We start from the raw sequence: 21,551 nt of genomic DNA, 5'->3' as shown, positions 1-21,551 counted from the left end.
GAGAGTTACCAAAGCACTGCTCAAGACAGACATTTTGCTTGCACTTTATGAAATGCATCAAGTGAAATACCAAGATTTTGGTCACCTACATACCAGGCTCACAATGCAAGAAGGCAACAAATGAATTTTTAAAGAAAACAGGTAGGGTAAACAGCCCTTGGAAAAGAAATCATTAGTTGTTATCAGAACATAACTTTTTCCAAAAAAAAAAAATCACCAAAAAACCCATCACTGTTTACAAACAAGAAGTTGGTTTTAGCTGAATTCGTGCTTTTTCTCCAACTTTTTCCAAACTATGCCAGTAAGTGAACTGGCTAGCAAGAATGGTTACAGAATCGGAAGTTCAGGTGAACACAGAAGAAGGTTGCAGGAACAAATGTTCCATTTATAACCATAGCTAGGGGCCAGAGAAGTCAGTCAAATGGTCATCCAGTATAAAAAACAAACTCTGAAACAAGTACTCAATCTGAACCATAATATCCAAGTTCCAAAAACAATACAAATACACTCAGTTAACAAGATTTTTCACAAATAGCATCAAAAAAACATTTTACTAAATTGTGAATACCACTGGAAACTAGAATAGTGGCTCAACTTACAGATTACTTGGTTCTTGATTATTTTCTCAACTTGAACACCAAGAAAAAGAATAAAGTATCCTTAACATAGTCATGGTCATAATAATGGGATGAAGTAAAGCAAAGGAAATGTTTGGCCACGTAGCAGGGAGCATTTAAGTTCAGGATGTCAAGCAATTGAATAGTTACCTAAAGGAAGGAGCAAAACCTGCTTCACCTGAGTTATTCAAAAACCCAACAATACGGGTCAAGACAGTATTTTTTTGGTGTAAGTATAAATATAAATCTTAGAAAAGTAAATAAGTAATTCACAGATGTTTCTGACCTGATAAATGGATTTCCTTAAAAGAGAACTATCCTGAATCTGAGATGGTTACCTTGGTTTGCAGTGGTTGCTGTATCTGAAAGACAAAGCAGTATTTTGGAGCAACACCAATGTATTCAGGATTAGCATCTTTACTCTGAGTTCACAGTTGACTAGATGGGTGACTGGATTTAACAGTAATTTTTTCCCCATTCAAACACATACCTAGTGTTTAAAGGAGTTAAACTATGTGATATTGGGGCTCTGGAACAGTCATAGCTCAGGAAGCTGATGACAAGAATTAACCGAAGCCAAACCATTTTGCCAAAACTCACTGTCTCGCAAAGGACAAGATAATTACAAAAACTCACCAGCAAGACCAGCCTTCCCCTGAAGCCTGGCCATACTGGCTTTTCAACACGGATTTGGTGGCATTTTGCAAATTCGCTTAGCTCTCACAAAGCAGCCAGTTAGCTTTTAAAAAAGTAAAAAAGTTTTTAAAAAAGGAAAGTAATAAGAAAGTCCCAAGATTGCTTTACACATACCTGCATACATACTGGACAGTTTAGGCAATCGTTTCTAATTATCTCTGAGTGCTGGTTAATCACGAGTGCAGAGCACCACGTCATGCCGCAACCCCAAACCTTCCTCCTGCTTCAATTACCTACAAACAGTAAAGCTGCCAGAATGGTTCTTCCCTCATGGCTTCCCAAGCCACGCGCTGAATGCTGGGCTGTCACGGGTTGTCAGAAATAGAACAAGAGAGGGAGCATTGATAATTCAGTAGGTGAGAGATGAGGGAAAACATCAGATGTATATACAGGAAAATGCAACACATCCATAATTTTCTTTGGGACCAATTAATGCTCGAACTAGTTTGCATATTTCTAATCAGAATTGCGTTGTAATTTTCTGTCACAGGAACGGGGCTCTTTTCTAATGAAAGTCAACAAGACGCTTTTTTGATTTAATAAATAAACACATTCCAAATTACAGCACCGAATAATCACTTTGTCAAGTCCTAACACTGGCAACAATGAGACTTAAAGGCATAAATATTTAAGAGGCATTCCAGATGTTCGTTTTGTGAGCTATATTATTGATGGCTCCTCAGAAGGAGGATGGAAGACCAGAAGCACGCAACCTATGGCCTTACAACTCAGATGCCGAGACAACTTTTCTCTCGTCTCCTCATCTGTCTTCTCATTACCCAGCTGACAGAGTGACAGGAACAATTAGCAACAGGTACTCTTCACAGGCTCCTTTTTTTTTTTTTTTTTTCCTTCCCCCACCATCTGCTTTCTGTTCGTTAAATCCTCCTCCCTTTCAACACCCCAGCAGACATGCTCTAACCAAAGGGTGTGTTCATTTTACATTTACTGTCTGTTCTCTGAGCGATGTTATTGGGCTCAGGTCTTCCCCAGACACCCCCTGTGCACACTTCTATTTGAAACAGCAAAGAAGTGGGAACACAGGCTCAGGTTTTGTTGCTGGGGAGGGCTGTGGGTTTAAAGAACGTGCATTTTCTCACCTAGTTTACTTCTCTCCTTGGTTTCTAATCACTGTTACTACAACTCCACAATTCCTGAAGGTACCAAACCCAACCCCTTATGCCATTACCACCTGGCAGGGTTAGCTGGTGAGGCTGGGCACGAGTCCTGCAGTCAATGGTCAGATCCTGGGCAGCAGCTGCACACTCATCACACCTAAAAGCTAGCGAAGTCCTGGGGGTGCAGCAACCACAAAAGGGCTGCTGCCCCTGTGGAAACAGCAGATGCTCCACAGAAATCACTGTTGCTGGATTTCCTCAATGTCTCCTCACGCTGCAGCACCACTTGATGGTCTCTGCAGAAGAGGGCAGCTGTTAAGAGACAGGCAGGATAAAACTGATGGACTGCACAGCCATCAGGACACTTTCCTTTCTATTCCTGTTGAGGTGAGCTATTTTGTCAAGAGCCAAAACCTAAACCCCAGATAAAACATCAGGAGAAATCAACTGGTCAAAGCAAACGTTGTGATTTATTTTACTAATCGAGCAGATTGCAGGCTGATGAAGTCAGCACAGCTTCACTGAACGTCTCTGAGCTGTACTGATTTCCACCAGTGTAACATGAACAGCAGGAACAGAGGAAAAACATCAGGAAGAGGCAGTGTTGCTTTAATACAGGAGCTCTTATGCAATAAAAGTAGGAAAAGAAAAGGCTGGTCAAAGCAACTTTTTTACCTTCAAGCAGAAAATATTTTATCGGGTCTCAGTGAAGCATCAGTGTCTCTTTAGAGGGACGTGAGACACCACAACTGCCCTGTACAAGCAACTTGGCAAAACTTGCTATGAAATAAAGAACAGAGCACAAAATTTTGACTGCCTTCTCTTCCAAACAATCTACAGTGGATTTGTGAGGTGAGTGCTTACCATCCAAACACTTACATGCTTTGCCAGCTGTGGCTCTCCATTTACAAACCCACAAATTCTGACCAGGAGCTCTGAAAACTCACAGGATGGGTTTCTCTGGTTTCTGGTGCCATTCACACCCAAACCCTCTCCTGATGAGGGCACCAACTCCCTGTTCACTCAGCTGACAAAGGCTGCAGGGTCCACACACAAAAGCTCAGCTTAACTTCATTTCCCTGCGAATATTTATTTGTAAAAGAGTAATACACTGCCTAAATGACAGCCCAGTACCATTACTTCAAGCAGTACTGCAGAAATAGCCTGTAATACAAGCAGAAGAATCATACAAGAGCACAAGAGGCGGAAGAATAATACGGTAATCCGAGAGAACACCCCGAGGCAGCCCAGTGATGGATGTGGTCCCAGCCTGATGCCACCCATCTCGCTGGAGATCCTTGCTTCATTGTACATACACCTGCAAGAGAAATTCAAGGAAGGACGCCGCTTCTGCCATCCAACAATTTATCCTTAAATACTTCAAACACTTGGAATGATTCAGTCTTTAAAAAGCCAGAGCTTTGCATTTTCCTGCAGCAAGCCTTGTTAGTATGGCATTAAGCCCATAGAAAGCCAGAGTTCTTGCTGCCTGCAAAGAACTTCTATTCAACAGCTTTTTTTTTTTTTTTTCCTGAAGTATTCCTGAAAGATCACATATTTCAATTACAAGAATTCCAACTCAAGGCAGATTCTTCACCGAGGAATTAAATACATTGCAGTCACATGCAGGTCACATGCTGCTTTTTGCTGCTTTTCTATTCGAAGCCACGCAGTGAGCTGCTGTGTAACCCAGCTTTCTTTAAGAGGAGTAAACACCAGATAAATGATGAAGCTCCATTTCGTTACCCCCCAAAAATCTCATACCCACCTCAAACATTTTGTAGCTAGCACAAAACAATTAAAAACAGGAATTTAATGGAAACATTTGAAATCCATAAGCCCGGATCTCATAAATGAAGTCTGGGACTCAGCTCCCGTCCAGGCAACATTTACTTCCACTGACCAGCAGATTTTGCTCGCTCTGGCCTGGCTGCAAACCCTGTCAGTGTAAGGGAAGATGATCAGACCTGTCAGTTTCTGAAGAAAAAACTTTAAAAATCAAGTCTTTTCCTTAAGGAATTGCTTGGTTTGATTTTGCAGGCTTCCCCAGTCTCCCAAGGGTGTTTTTTCCTCCACTGTGCCAGCGGGCTGTTAGTGACTATGTAACAGTGACAGACTCACCCCCATCAGAAGATACCATCTCCTCCTCCAAACGCAGAACGGGGCCAGGCTTCCTACAGTTTCATTTTAAGAGATTACCCCTGAGAATCAAGTTCAACTACAGTTTATGCCTAAAGCCCAGCAAATGAGCGTGCAGTATATCTTAAGTATATTAAAAAAAATCCTTGAATGCCAAATGCAGCTGAAACACCCCAGAGGGGATGAAAACCTTACAGCAAATTTATGAAATATTAAGTCTCCCGAATTTCTGCTAGGTTGAGAACAGCAACACAACTCCTCCTAGAGTGGTTAAACGTCATACCACTAAGTTTAAAGACCCAGATCCCCCTCCCAATTAACATTTTTGTTTGAAAACTAACTCGGTTTAATTTGAAGTTTCCTATTGCTGTGCCAATTACATTTTAAAACTTTTTTCCTGTGAAGTTTAAACGCACTGTCTTATTTGACACACAAAGTACTATTAAAAACAGCCCAGAGTCGGAAAAAAATGTTTTTCTTTCTTCAGTATCAAGCACCTGGCAAGTAACTGGAAGGTTCCTGCAAAGACTTAAAGGCTAATAAAGGCATTCCTCTTTCTCCCTGGGGATTCAAAACGCAGTTATTTTTATTCCTCTTTTTAAGCCTATGAAATTACATCATATTTTCCCTTTGATTTACACTTCACGTTATTTTCTGCACTGTTCCTCAATTTTCTAATTCACTAATAATTACAACTGCTGTTGGCTTGACCATGAAATAGCAGGAGAGAAAATACCCGGTATTGCATTTCTGTTTACAAACCAGGACCATTCATTACCTTCAGTAAATTACATACAGATTATGAACTATAAATCTAAACATTTGCAATTTAGGATATGCTTCAGCCACACAGATCTTTGACCAAGCTCACCAAATCGTTGAGAAAAACTGCCTCAGGAGGATCTCTTCCAGGGCGTAGTGACAGAGGATGAAAAGAAGAGCTTTGGATTTGCTCTTTGGGTTGTCAGCTCTCCTCCACAGACAACAGCGTTAGCCTACAACATGGGGTCAATTCACTTCCTCAGCACTTCATGCCCTTAAGCCCAAAGAAAGTGAGCACAAAGAAAAGAATGCAGACGTATAGAAAGTAGCTCTGTACATGAGGCATACCTCCACGGAGAGTTAGTGTGGAACAACAAGGGTGTGGTGGCTTCAGAGTACTCTCCTCAGATAGTCAAGAGCTTTAGAAAAGAGTTTTTATTAATATATATTTACTCAGAAATTTTAACATGTGAAGCCAAACAAAATGGGGCACTTCGAAAGACGAGCTTTGAAACCAATGCATGGCACTGACAAGGATGGACTGCTGAACACTCAGCCAACAAGAAAAACAAATGTATTTAATGTTCATCTTCAACTCCAGTAACAATTGGGCCTGTTGTGTTCAGGAGAATATGGCTGCGATTGTGTGAACTCCCTTTTGTGAGATAGTCTTGTTCACTCCTGTGAAACAGCTGCAAAAAAAATGAGACCCATCCTCCAACACCTCATGCACCCTAAAAAAAAAAAAATCAACAACAGCAAAAAGTCTGCTATGAAGGGCTGTTAGGACTGGAAGTCATTGTAAGTGACAGCCATTCAGAACAGAGCTTGGAGAAGGACAAAGAGCATTGTCTGGAGAAAAAAAAAAAAAAAAAAAAAAAAAACAAAGCAAAACTAAACCACCACCATTTTTCTGCAGTCACAGAATCACAAGATTACCCAGCTTGGCAAGGACCCCTTGAAATCTTGTCCAATTGCCCTGCTAAAGCAGGGTCTGCTAGTGCAGGTTGTTCAGGACTGCATCTGGTTGTGTTTTCTATGTCTAAGAACAGAAACTCCATGATCTTTCTGGAAAACCCATTCCAGTGTTTGACTACCCACACAGTAAAATACTGCTTTCTTGACACAGAATTTCATGTGTTCATTTTTTTCTTGCCTCTTGTCCTGCCACTAGGCACTATAGAGCCCATCTTAACTCACCTCCATTCCCTCCTGTCAGATATTCAGACAAATTGGCAGGATACCCCTAAGACTTCCCATCTCCAGACTGAGCAGTCCCAGCTTTCGCAAGCCTCTCCTCACATGAAGATGCTCCAGTATCTCAATCATCTTTGTGGCCCTGCACGGGACTCTCCAGTAAATCCATTTCATTTTTTGGACTGGGAATCCCAGAACCAGACACTACTCCAGACGTAACCTCACCAGCACTAAATAGAAGCATCACCTCCCTCAGCCTGCTGACAACACTCTTTCAGCTGCTGCTCAGGACACTGTTAGCCTTTTTTGCTGGCAGGGTGCAGTGCTGGCTCATTGCCAACTTGTTGCCCTCACTAGTATCCCAACATCCTTCTTGCCAAAGCTGCTTTCTATCAAGCCTAGCAGTCACCAGCATTCAGTGGTGCATGGGACTCTTCCTGTCTGCTTGGTGTCACTCCTCAGAAGGCAGGTCTTGCTCCTAGGATCTGCTAGAAAATACTTCCTGCCCACCTAAACTGACAGTCCCTTCCAGGGCTCAGTTCTCCCTGCACACCAGCGGCACATATTGATGTGCACACAGACATGCACATGTGTACACACACACACACACACCATCCCCAAAGCTACATAATCTTCTTTCAAAGCTAAAAACAATGCAACCTTCCTCCTATACAGAAAATAAAGCAGGTTGACTTTTGTTTTTTGCTTGCTTTGGGCTTATTTCTTTTCTTCTGTAGCAGTCAGGACATGGGACCATGTCTGTATACAGTGAAAACCATAAATAGTCAGATTCTGCTGTGAGCAGGTGGTAGTCGAACATTTAAAATTGGGCAAATTGTACTGGTACATACATACCTGCATTGCGTACACAATTGACAAATGAAGGTAACTTAACTTCATCCACAAGTCATCAAAAACTTCCCCAAAGCTAAACCAAATGACAGTCACATGGTTTGTTACTTACAAAGGACCCCATACGAATCACTGCGTATCACCGTTGTCTGCTACAGCCAGGAAACGAGGCGCAGTTTTACCATTTTATAGAAGTGATCACATTCAGTTAGCACTAAATAAGGCAGAGAGACTGAATTACTAGATGACCCTTAATTTTAGGGAAAGGCTTGCTTCTTCTTCCTCTAGGAGCATGAAAGAAGCTAGACGCTAAGTTGCTTTCCAAAACACTCGTGAGACTGGTCTCAAGAGCTAGCAGAGTCCTACCAGCAGGAGGGAGCACGCAGCTGACTGAATGCTCCTCCTGAAGGTGTGCAACACTGCTGCACTGCAGAACATCCTGTAGCAGGCCAGGAAGAACGGAAATCTTAAACTTTGTTAGCCTGTCAGTCAGCCTTATGAATACTTTCACAGATCTGGCTGTGGTATAGAAGAAGTACTTCTCTACAGTCTTCCTTTTTGCCTCTTCCAACACAGCCCCAGCTTCTCAGCAGTCTCACAGCAGAGAAATCGATTATATTATCAAGTGCCTCACCACTACAACTTACTTCCTCTCGAATAGCACAATATTTCTCCCACTTTTGTATTTCCTGAGAGCACTAAATATGAAAGGAAAGTTAACATACCGGATAAAGTCTCCCAAAACTTCATGCCCATTTTGTTACCGTGAAAAAAAATAGATAAAGAATTTCTTACCTGCAACAAATGACCGCTTTACAGGAGAGTGCCAAGTCCAGAAAGCTCTGCCTGATTTCAAACGAAAGGGCATACTTCAGCGTATGGCCATCAATAATCAGAGCAATGTCATTTTCCTTGCCCAGCGACTCCCCCAGACTGGTACAATGCTGAGTCAAAGAAGCCCTTGTTGCCTGAAGAATCAAACAGAAATAAATCATGTTTCTTCTTAATATAACAAGTGTATCTAAAATGGTACAAGGCATCTCCAGACCACACAAGGGTGCCCAGTACCCATGCACTGAACTAGCAATGACGTGTTAGGATTTCACCAGGACCTCATACAAGGATACTAGGTTGGGTCACACATTAATAAAAGCTGCATCAGGTTGATGAGAAACGTATGCCTTGTTCCAGTGGCACCTCTGCTACCTGCTCCTAAACAACACGTGCCCGCTGTAGTGGTGGTATGTCCTCTTACACTTCAGAGCAGTTAAAAGCTAATGCCCTTCTTGCCTTCCAGCACCATCTGAAGTATTATTACTTGTTCAAACCATCTTTCCTACCACAAAGAGATTCTCACTGACAGCTGCTGCTGGGAAAAATCAGGTGTTCATGATACACCATCACCCCAAACACTTCAACCTTCCCACCACCATGAAGTTCATGTTTAAAGCAGTCAGTTTTATTCCTGTGCAGGGTAGAACAACTAGCAGCTCCAGCTGAGTTAGCCACAGCTAAGTGGTTTGAGAAGTTTCTTATGATTTTAAGTGTATATACACTTTCTGAAAGAGAAGGTCTTGATTCATGGAACATGGGATAGCAGAATATGAAAAACGAAGACTTCAGTAGCCAGCAACTCAAATACTGGTGACAAATTATCACTACCTGCTGGACTGCAGTGTTTTCCCTTTTTTCATTTTGTTAAAAAAAAAAAAAAAGGCATATGCAAATACAACACCTTTGTTTTAGCAAATCCTCACTCAATTTCTCATCTGCTTTCTCTACTCAAACCAACCAAAAATAGGAGATGCACTCAAAACCATGCAGTTCTACACTGTGCTTAAACCAAGTTTTACACATCCTTCTGCTATTGATATTTAAAGGTACTCGGTTTACAATCTTTCAAGTTGTGGTCTAAAAGAAATCTATATATACACATATGGATTTGCTTTATAGAAGAAGAAAAGTCACTAGAATAGAGCAATAACTGTTAGAAATGAAAATATGTTATTTATGTATCATTGCAATCCACTCATTGTTTTTATAGATGCAGACTTCTCCAGAGGATTATAAAGCCACAAACTGTTATCAAGTGTTGTATTTCATGTTTGTATCTCCAGTTTAATAGAAAGATTTTTTAAAAATAAGAAAAAAAATGTAGCTAAACTAATTCCTCTGGACTACACATCTGGTGGTCCTGAAGAACACAGATCACTTGAGCTAAGGCCAGCACTCATGTGGAATCTGGATTTTCCCCTTCATGTTCAACTCACAACAGAAGCTGGTAGCTTTGCAAGGGCTGAACAAACCAAAGATGTACACAAACCTGCATACAGGAACCCCCCAAACAAGGATGGCAAAAGAAGTATTTAAAGTTACATTTTTATCATGCCAAATCCACCTGAGTCAAGAAGTTTCAGTTCCATATCCCTCTACTGAAATAGTAGGAAACAAGTTTACACTCTTAAAATACTGTTTTTTTGATGATCTCTCCAGCATCTATACCTGAAGGGAGAGATGGAAAAAAAAGAGCACAAAGAAAAAGTTTCCTTGTACTACACATTCTTAATTCCTTGATTTAAGCTTTCACATGCTGTCGCTGTGCACTATAAAAGACCAGAAAAGTCATTCAGCTTCTGTGAATACAGTGATGAAAAACTATGTATGGAATTCTCTTCCTCACATGTGGTAGGTTAGATGACTATTTTACGTAAGGGGTGACAGGTATAAAAAAAGCCAATATAGCATGCATGGAAGACATGATTAGTGTCTACCAGCATTTTCTACGGGATCTGCACATCCTAAAGTTCATAGCTAGAAGTACAGTTGGACAATATAGACCTTGAGTTGTCCAAAATGTCCCGTAGAAACCTTTCCTACGTGGATTTCATCTTCCAGCTGAGAAGCATTCTCCCATACATAACATATCCATAAATATACTTGTTCCCCCACTCTCTCCCAGCCTGCAGAAGAGGAAATGTCTGCCTTACACCTCACATTACACAGACATGCAGAAGCATCTTTCATCTCAGACTGTTCCACGTTGTCCCCTACAATGCAGTGCTGCTCTTCTGCAGATGGCACAAGGCCACCACAGCGACATATTTCAGCTCATGCTGAGCTCCTGAGAAAGCTCCTTTCAACTATTTGGCTAATTAAAACAAAAGCTGTCTATTAACATATATATGCGACATCTTAGGACTGGACAAATACTTTTGAAGAGAACCTAGTAAAGAAATGTAGCCAAGGTTAACCCACAAAGGGCTGGATTCCCCCCCATCTGCTTAGGCCAACCTCCAGTTTCACCACAGTAACCCAAGCAATTTGGGACCCTAATCACTCCCAATAACATTTTAATGAAATAACCAGCAATAAAAGTGTTCCCTTCCCATTGATTTCAGTCTTTTTGAGAAGATTTATGCTACAGGAGGATTATATAAATGATCTATAAATGCCTGTGTTCATAATGTCATGATAAAGGATTTTTTCCTTTGTCTTCTTCCAGCTAAAATAAAAATGGCCTTGTTTCCAGACAGAAAAATACACCAGAGATCCAAATGTAATTTTTATAATGTTTTTCATGCCTAGCACTGACTGAGCTTCATCTGACGTCTTTCAAGACAGAGATCCACCACAGTGCACTGAGCACCAAGACTGAGCGGACTGTGGTGAGCAGAGGCTACATATTTTTACTTGCCTTGAATAACACTCTTAATAAAAAAAATAAGCAAAAAAAGAAGTCTGAAATACATCACAAATCTGCTTGATGTTACAGCACTTCCAAGCCAGTGCCAACTCCCAAAACAGCTCTTTCAGAAAACTCTCAGGTTGGACTAGATCAGCTTTACACCAATAAAGACAGCAAAATATGACACAAAAATAGCTCGAGTCCATCAAAACAGAGGCTCACCGTCACGTCGGTGGCCAAAACCAATCAGGGAACAAGTTGTACAGCAGGCACATACAAATAACCCCCTAAAAATCCTCTTGGCCCCCAGCAGTTGGCAGCTCAGGGAGTTCCTGAGCCAGACAGGGCCTGTTACAGAGGAGTCCTCGATCTCCAGTTTCCACCCAGGACTGTGGGAAGCGAATTAAAAAGCCAGCAAGGGGAGAGAGGTGACCTAAGAGTAAAAGCAGGATGCAAAATAGCATGTAGGCAAGAGAATGAACAAGAATCACTGGAGATGAAAACAATTTTGGGTGGCGAAGAAGCTGAGAACAGTCAAAACGGCGTTACTGAATGGAAGAGGAGGATGAAGAGGAGGAGGAAGAACAGGCAAAGAGGATCAGGTAAGCGGAGTGACCATTACGTGACTGAACTTACGCAGGGTGAGACAAGTGGGAAGAGAATTGGGCCACTTCCACACAAAAAAAAAAGAAAAGAAAGAAAAAGGGAGTAGAAGCTGCTTTTCAATTTATTTTCTCCAGCCCCACTCATTGGTATGGTATTCCAAACTTACTCTGACTCAAACTAAGAAACCGTCCCCAGACTGGAGGCAAATTTGCAGATGAAATTAATGAGTACAACAACAGACTGTACGGAGTGCTGTCAGCACAATTTCAGACACAGATTACATTTTGCACCTTCTTCATTACAATAATGAACGTGTCGATCTCTCCTTCCCCATTAAACTGTGAGGGATTAGATTTATGACTTCACAGCATGCTTTATTTACACTGTCCCTGAAAAATAAACACAAAATAAATGACCATGCTTAAACCATAACAGATCGGTCCAGGAAAAACCAGGCTGTGTCTTTGGGGAAGGACAGCTGCTGTGTCTACTTCAGGAGCAGCACTACGGAGTAACAGCATTCACAGAAATCCCAACGATGGTATGGGGTGCACTTTAGGTAATGTCCTCAATAACAGAATTTTAACCCAAGGACTGAGATCTTGGAGCATTTGGTTTTTTTTTGTTTTTTTTTTGTTTTTTTTTTAATTCCCCCTTTCACTGCTTCCTCTCAGTCGTGCTTTAGCCTTTCTCTTGCTCACAAATGCAGGGTTAGCCCCTTTCCTCTCAATCCATTCACAGGATGAAGAAAAACCTTCTCTGACTACTTCAAGCGGAGGGAAACAGTCCCTGCCCTCTCTCTCTGCCTACTGCCATGCAAGGAGTCATAGTTCCTCTCATTGTCTGCTGGAAAAAGTGCCAGCCCTTTGGTGCTGCACAGGAAATTTTCATTTTCCATCGATTCTCCCCCTGCCCCAAAGCATGATGAAGGACCAAGGCAAACCATCTGCTTCTGCAGAGGAGGAGGAGAACCAGAGGGCAGGAGCAACAGAGTTATTCAATATCCAGCATCTGTTGCCCAAAGAAAGCAAGAGCCAAAGAAGGCACACAGCAAGAGGATGACTTCCAAAAGGTGATGTTTCTCATGAGATGGCATTACCAGCCTCTCCACAACTTATTATTGTGGCTATGTATATGCCTTATCTCATTCATGCCCTGGTCACTGAACTTACTTATCTTGCCAAACGGTGTCACAGAATTAGTAGCAGGTTTAATACACCGCAAAAAGCTAAAACAAACAAACAAAAAAAACAAAAACAAAACAAAAAAGACTTATCAAGCATCCCACTTAAACTGTATTTTGTAAAGCTCTCCATAAACACGTGCAAACTTACAGCCTAATAGCTGACACAGTGAAGAAGCACTCATTCCTACTTGTGTTCCTTCCAACTACTTACAAATGTTGTTTAAAATTAAAAAAAAAAAAAAAAAAAAGCCTATTTACTGATCCTGTAGGCCAGTGCAATTAAGCAAAAAGAAAGCAGCCCCAAATCTCACCGGGTATATTACAGGCTTCCTCAGTAAGCAGATGAACAAACATTTGGAAACCGTGGGGAAATGCATTCTTCCATGGGCAACTCATTACTGGTAACTGCAACAGAAATCTCTACTTTGATACCTAGCTTTTACTCTGTGTTTGACATCAAGGGATAACTTTCTTCTTTGAGTCACATCAAGCAGGAATAAATCAATCCTACACCAGAAGAAGCATGATGGAGGAGAAATCAATACCAGTCCTAATAAAGTGCCTGGATAAACTCAGACCTGTGGAGTATCACTGAAGTTTTTGGTGAATGCCCATCAAGAGTAAATGGAAAGTTTGTCAGCAATTCTGAAAACAAAAACAGAATATTACAAAGCACCTCACCTATCCACGCTGAACTTGTTTCTCCCCTGCCTCAACACTTCCTTTATACACACACAGCATCCAGCTGCTCCAGGGAAGCCGATCAGACCCCATTATAGTGGCATACCAGACAGATTTGCCCTACAAACACGTTAAAAAGATCACACTACAGTCAACTGCAGGGCTCCAAAAATCTGAGGAAGCTAAGGAAATCCTCTTACTTCTCCTCTACTTCCGTGCATTCGATACTACTGAGGGAAGGGCTGGGTTTTGATTCTAAAAGTATCAGCAATTCAACCTCACCCAAGTGTGTTTAGGGGTTAATGTTGTAGCCTTCACGCTTGAGTTGAACTCAAGACACGGAGGTGTGCTCCAGAACAAACCTACCCCATGTGCTCTTCCTGTTTATTTCCCCCTTTCCATGTTAACAAGTTCCAAGCACAAACACAACCCATTTAACTTGCATTACCGTCTTAAAAACAAACTTGCAGATTTTACTGTTGTGTGTGTGCATCCTGTCCATCCAGAAGATGGAGTAACATCATTAGCACACTGCTATAAATCTCCACAGCAGAATGTCATTTGTTGATGGGCAGAAAATGAAAACATCCTGGGGCAGAGTTTGTGTGGTCTTCTCTCTGGACTGCACACAGAACCTAACAAATTTTTTAATGGTGTGTTTGTATATTCTCACTTTCTAAAGCCCCAGAAAAAACACCTGCTATGGCCAGCTTTGGATTTAAAAGCTTACACTAACATAAGCAAATTCTATGATTTCCCAGAGTATTATTTTTTAATTTAACACAGCAAATGCTCAAAATCAAACCACGATACCTTGAGTTAACTTGGAAGGCAACGAAAACAGAGTTAACTTTATGAAGCTCAGCTGACTTCACTGAGAACAAGAGTTGAAAAAACAACAGGCCTGGTTATCACAAGAACCACGCTTTGTAACAAAGCCTTCTTATTTAGAGGTTTTTGTTCTGTTTTGTTTAACAACAGCACACTGTAGAGTGCATTCGCTCCCATGGGAGCTCGGGAAGTCTGCATGCTACACTAAGAAACATCAGTGGGTGAGGCGGTACAGAACAACAGCATCAAATACTTGCCAAGAAAAAATAAAATGAAATCATTAGGACTTTTAAAAGCCTCAGGTGCAAAAGAAGCCTGCAGGATAACAACTCTTCTCTAAATTTAATCTTACAAAACAAGCTGAAACTGGCCAATTGTTTTAAGATGAGCTACGAATCTCCTCTTCCCCCTCCTTCCCTGCTATTCCCTGGACAGGCTTACAGAGCCACTGGGATGGTAACATGGGTGAAATCTCATTTGTGCAGCAGCTACGTTCGTGTTTCATTCTAAGCACAGAGTAATGTATGAACCACAAGGCAAGAGGTCTTGAAAAGAAAACTAAATGGCAAGGAGTGTGATGCAGACAGACAAGAAAGCCTCTTCATCTAAAGCAGGGAAGGACTCACCCCTGGATCTGTAACCTCAGTGAGCCAAATATTCATTAAGGATAAATCAATCGCATGTTCTGGCCTTCTCTGGCCTCTACATTTTACATTCCCCTCCTGCATGCTCTCTCCTCCATCTCAAAGGATTTGAATCCATCCTCACAGAACAAGCTGCTACAGTGAGATGTTAAACTAACACTAAGCGTTAGCTTAACTCTAAGGTAAGTCAACTACTTGTTTTCATGCTATATCTATCATAAATCTACAAAGTGCTGCTAGCTACAGCATTTAAAGATTTCCCAAGTTAACTTCTTCCACCATCCTGTAAATCATTTCCAAACCCCTCGAAGTCCACGTGATGATATAAATCACGCTACCTGCTAAGCCACTGCTCTGGAACACACCGATGGGCCAGCTCGATGCATTGCACCCGTGCAAGAATTATTTTTATGGCTTTTGCTGCTTCATTCCTAAGAGCAGATAGTTTGAGTAATCATGTGTATCGATTACCTGATATCAATTACTGAAAGAGAAAGTTTTAAGGTAAAATGCCTGCCATGTCCCCTGACCCCCGGTTAAATGTCTTCATGGAGGACTTCACTGCATAACCCCCTCTCAGGATAACACTCACCAGCCCTACTTTATGGGAAATTTTCCACTGTATCTTGATTGCAACTCAGAAGCTTCAGCATGTGTTTGCGTGGCGAAGAGTCCTTCGTTTCAGGCCGTCTGGCTGCGCTACCTGAGGGATCCGTACGGACGTCTGGCAGAGTCAGGATAACGAACGTACGGGCAAGGCAAACTAATGTGGAAACCAAAGCTGCTGAAACACGATACAAGCATTTAGAGCAACACCTGTTGGGCAGAGGAGTCACTGGAAGTGCTTTCCACACTAAATAGCACATGTGCAAACGCTCACCTTGGAACCTCTCTTCAAACCAAGCAAGAAATACCACCTCATTTCTGAAACAGACCCTCACTTTGGCCAGCGTTCCAAGTTTTCGGCATCTAACTCAAGCAGGAGAGCAAACAAGTCTCTGAAAGCAGACGGGCAACTTCCACAGACCTGGCTACAAGCAGGAGTGCAAAGGACATCACCACAAAGCCTGGTAAAGAACATTCCTTGAGTAGAGCGGCAAGCTGCGGGATTTGTTAGCCAGGTTGCTCTGCCTCCCCTCTTTATTGACTTCCTGTAATTCAGCTACCTTCAAAACGCTGATTCTACGTATTGTTACATATTTTAAGTGCTTCTGTTTTAGAGCTCAATGGTGTGTGTAAATACAGATTCAAACATTGCAGTGTTTGCTGGGTGCACTGTCACTGGCTTATGTGTGACTGATCCAAAAGCCATGGTTTATGGCCAACTAAACAGAAACTCAAAACACAAGCAGAATCTGGTAATTCATGAGAATATTCATGTCCTAATACAATCTACTCTACAACAACATGGACTTCGTGTTCTACTCACAAAAATTCAGACAAGCATTTTCACATTTTCACAGTGAGAAGGACTGGGTATCCAAAGGGCATCTAAAGGCATCCAAAAAACTACCTTGGCCTTGAGGTTTAAGGAGAATTAAGCACCCAAAGGGGATTTACGTGTGTCCCCAAAACTACCTCGGCCTTCTCTGACCCTTAAAAATGTACCACAATGCCAAAAAACAAACTTCACGGTGCTATGGACAGCAGGCTATGACTACGTGGTTAAACAGGGCCACAGACGAGGCAGTCTCTGTGTTGAACGGAGTAGGCTGTATTCCTCTGCTGTACTTTCCAGCTGATCTTTTGGCTTTTCCAACACAGCGTAACACCTAATTCACAAGCAGTTGTGAACCACTGACTCCTTTTTGGCTGTCCATCTTGTGTTCATCGAACCGAGCACTCCTGCCCACAGCAAGATCTCAAGTCTCATCTTTTTAACTGTATCTGATCTCTTTCGGGCCATTCTCGTAAGAAATCACTCGAAAACCCAGTCCAAAAATCCCAAGAGGCACAAGCAGCCTCACAGCCTGGTAGCATCTGCAAACTCATTTGGCTCATTATGGTTTTGAACATAATCCATGTAGAAGCATCCTGCACATAGTGACCAATATGTTACAAACCACATTAAGATGAGAATTCAAGTCAAAGTGCTTGAAAGTTTGTTAATGTCCTTCCTGCAGAAACCTGAGGTGCTATGCTTTACACAAGTACTTAGCCACTAACAATCAGGTACAATGAAATTACCTTTAAAATACAACGCATCAACTGCGACACCAATACACATTTGCAAAGAACTTTAACCTTGCTCACCACTAAAAAACCCTTCAAGATGTGTTGAAAGATTTGTTTTTATTTAAGCAGATAGTTGGTGTTTCCTAAACCATTTCTACAGGTACCACACAAAAAAAAATAAAAAAAAAACTTGCAAGAATCTTTTGAAACCCTTCAAAATCAGTCCCAATAAGGTTCTTCACAAAGTCCCTGAAAGTTTCTGTTTAACCGAAGAGTATAAGAATGTATTTTTTCCAAAAGATGCTACTATAAGGAGCATCAGCCTTTCCACAAAAGTCTGTCAAAGGTCATCAAGCAATACCTGCATTTCCCTTATGAAAAGATTTAGCACAAAATAGCTCAGTCAGAAGGAACCTACAAAAGTCATCCAAGCCCAACTGCCCAACCACTTCAGGCAACAGTTAAAGCTTGTTATTCAGAGCATTGCCCAAATGTCCCTTAATACTGACAGGCATGAGGCATCAACCACCTCTCTAGGAAGCCTGCCCCAGTCCCACCAGGACCCCAGGTCCCTTTCTGCTGAGCTGCTCCCCAGCCTCATCCCCCAGCCTGTGCCTGTGCCCAGCGCTGCTCCAACCCAGGTGCACCCACCCCACGTTTCCCTGTGTTGGACTTCATGCTGGTGATGACTGCTCAGTTCTCCAAAGTATCCAGATCCCTCTGCAAGACCTCTTGTCCCTCCGGAGAGTGACAGCACCTCCCAGTTTAGTATCATCACCAAACCTGCTAAGGATGCTTTCCACTCCTACACCAAGATCACTGATGACACCACCAAACAGGACCGGGCCCAGAACGGAGCCCTGGGGAGCACCGCGAGTGAGCGGCTGCACTCCCTGCAGCCCTTTGAGCTCTGCTGTTGAGCCAGTTCATCACCCATATTTATTTGGTATATACGATAATACATACTTGGATTTGATAAGCTCGGATACCACAACTATACTCAAGCGTTTCCAGCAATACCTCATCTGTTTATCCAAATCCATTTAAGAGTAACTTCACCACGTTTGCTTGAACTGCAACAATTGAAAATATTACGCAAATATAGAGCATCTTGCCAACATCACTACGAACATGAGGCAAGGCAAGAATCCATTCTCAAAGCACGGATGACTTTTGTCATTGCTTTTACTCAGCAATACCTGCCTGGTTAATTGCACCGTGATTCTGCCTGATCAATACGATCTCCTATCGTGCCAAGAAAAACATTTATACGAAGGACCCAGAGATATTAGATGGCTGCACTGAGATGATTTTTATAGTTTAGAATCTAACTACAAGCTGAAATCTCTTCACAGTGAGACAAGTAATCTAAAACATCTATATACAGAATCTTTAATCTGCATAGCAAGTCTCAGGTTATCACGTACAGACCCAATCTTTGACTAAAATTAGATAAACAGATGATATCAGTGAGTCTTATGTCTCCAGTGGCAGCTGAAAGTCCAGATGAACTGGACCATCAAAAGGTACAGATAATTATTCAAGATGTTTTCAGTTTGATAACAAACTGGTTTTATAGGGGCCAGGGAACTTAGCAAATAGGGAAGAAAACATACCCCGAAGGCACCTCTGTCCTGTCAGCAGTACATTCATCTCCGAGCAAACTCGGAGCATGCCTCTCAGTGAGGCAATGGGATGTCTTGATCAAGGAGTACACATGAAATCCCCCCTGGCCCATGAGCTGGGGGCTCAGGCCGTGAGAGAAGACAAGTAGGAAGGAAAAGAAGCTTTAACCTCTTAATATGGAAAAACTGACTGAAGATTTCACTAAGCAGTCATCTCACTATCTCACAGATGAAGTTTCCTGGCAGTGCACGCTGCCAGAAGTGGTCATTCTACCAGAATGAGTGGTTGCACACTGGAACAGGCTCCCCAGGGAAGTGGTCACTGCACCGAGCCTGACTGAATTTAAGAAGAGATTGGACTGTGCACTTAGTCACATGGTCTGAACTTGGGTAGACCTGTGCGGTGTCAAGAGTTGGACTTGATGATCCTTAAGGGTCCCTTCCAACTCAGGATATTCTATGATTCTATGATTTTAGCTTTCTGAAATAAAGCTGCTGATTTCCTGCAACAGGGCTTCCCTTAGATTGAAGAGTAACACAGATAACTGGAATGGCATCTTCCAAACATCAATCTCCACTGCAAACCCTCACTCAAAGTGATTAAGATTTATTTCTTTAAAAAAATCTCACCATTCTCAGCCCAACAAATGACACCCCAACTGGTCATCCAGTGCCCCACAACTGCCACAGGCCCCATCCTGCAAGCCATGAGCCTTCTGCAATGCTGCTCTGACTGCTCCAAGGGCCAAGCTTGCAGTACAAGAAACAATTGTAGAAACAACTGCTGTCAAAATGACAATTCATTATCATTATTCTTTAAATGCCATGAAAGACAATACCACATTTGTTCAGTTTGACATTATTTTTTAATATTTTAACTTTAGCAAGAAGCACATGTCCATCCTGGGAAGACTGGGGATTTCATATAGTGTACTAAAACCCTGTTCTCTTTAAACCAAGACCAGGATTAGGCTGATTACACCATTTTCATTTTCTTCCGGAATGCTCAATATGGGACTGTCTATTGCTATCCATACATATTAGACATTTGACCACAGAGCAGCTTACGATACACACAAGATAGCTTGTGACTCATACTACAGAAGGCACAAGAAAGAAACTCTTGTTCTGCAGACTAACACATCTGGGTAATTATTAAAAGCGACTGTACTGTGCCAAGAGGAAGCTGCCTGTTAGTTTTGCTAACAAGCTAGAATGCCTTAGTGTCTTTATGTTTTGATATTTTAGCTTTATTAAATGCATTCAGCAAAATAGGCTTTTTGTTTCAATTCCTTCTACTTTCAACAAACAAGTCCCAGTTGCTTTTTCTCTTTTCAGTAAAGTAATCCAGCTTTCCCCAAGTAGGAGCAAACTCTTGTTCAGAACTTGCATCTGCCAAGTCATTTCCCAAAGAAAAGCTAACCTCTTAGCTGACCAGCTATCTTCAGATCAAAATACCACAACCTTCAGCTTTAGATCACAAAGGTATGGGATTCTGTGCTGCAGAGTCTTAAACATATGTTTCTGTATTAAATTTGTTTAGTACACTTGGGTGACCACAAACTACTAAGGAGAATTCAGCCAAAAAAAAAAAAAAAAGATGACACTGCAGCTTGAGCATAACATTTAGCTCATAATTCACCACCAGGCGAAAAAATTAGACGTATTAATCTATATATGTGTATAGAAATACCTATAAAGTAGTGCATATTTACAGCATCACCATTATCATATGATGGTAGGTATATAATATCATTTGTTGACATAATTATCACCCTGATTCAGTGTCAGTAGAAAAACTTTTCTGCAAGGAAGACAAAGAACAGCCAATAACACAGCCAAGAGTATACTGAAGAAGTTTTACCATTGCTAACAAACATGAAATCCATGTTCATTAACGAATAGAAGACCTAACAGTAGCCACAGTGGGACAAATACTCAATGAGAAAACCCATCTTGTCTCCAAAAGAATGCCATCCACGGGAAACAGAATTGAGCAGACTGATTTGTATAAGACAGGATTGCTTCAACGTAATACCCTCATACTCAACCATCTTGCCAGTACAGACAAGCACTTTCCAAAAATCATGTTCACTATGAAAAATCATCTAGCATTTCTAAGCTACATTATGTCTCTAGTGTGAAAAAAAAGTTCTGTTTGTACCTTTCGTATGAGGTAAAGTCAATCTGTAAGACATCAAAATAAGGCTGGAAAGACAGAGTTTTCCTCTCTACAGACTAATAAAAAAAAGGGGGGGGGGGGGGGGGGGGGGCTAAGGCAAAGCCAATTTCAATTACTTTTAGACTTCTACTCCCAGTTTCCTCTCCAAAATCCCCCTTAAAAAAAAAGCCACTATTAGCATCTGTGCAGTTAATAGCTCAGTTGCATGCTAGTGTAAGTAACAGAGGCCATACCGCTGTCAGAGAGCATAGCCAAAGTTATTCTAGTACTTAAGTAAAAGGAAACTACTTTGAGCATTAAGCCAAACAGCAAACTATAAACTGAAAGCTACTCAAGGCAGTCCCATGCATGCAACAGGCCAACCTGTCATATTAGTCTTCCTTTCAAGTGCTCGCGTACTATCAAATCTGTTTCTCCAAGCAGAGCTGAGAAAGTTCCAGAGCAGCAGATTAGCACAGGCGAGCTCTGTAATAAAACTGGCTTTTAAGCAGCAGATTGCTTTTAACCCAACTTGTTTTCTTAAAGCCCTGGTTTTGATTTAGATACAATACAGGT

At 41.7% G+C, this 21,551-nt stretch overlaps 1 protein-coding gene across 5 annotated transcripts in view; it reads right to left on the bottom strand.

The window, feature by feature from the left end:
• ATP8A2 (ATPase phospholipid transporting 8A2) overlaps positions 1–21,551 on the bottom strand; it is a 316,481-nt gene that overhangs the window by 186,484 nt on the left and 108,446 nt on the right. For all 5 annotated transcript variants that reach the window (XM_038175041.2, XM_038175043.2, XM_038175058.2 and 2 more), the window contains one exon: positions 8,177–8,349. In XM_038175041.2, coding sequence (XP_038030969.1) covers positions 8,177–8,349 — 173 coding nt within the window. The remainder of the gene's footprint in view (positions 1–8,176; positions 8,350–21,551) is intronic.

Source organism: Anas platyrhynchos, chromosome 1 (assembly GCF_047663525.1).
Source record: "Anas platyrhynchos isolate ZD024472 breed Pekin duck chromosome 1, IASCAAS_PekinDuck_T2T, whole genome shotgun sequence".
NCBI lineage: Eukaryota > Metazoa > Chordata > Aves > Anseriformes > Anatidae > Anas > Anas platyrhynchos.
The sequence above is the reverse complement of the archived record's forward strand: the minus strand, read 5'-3'. Positions and strand labels throughout refer to the sequence as shown.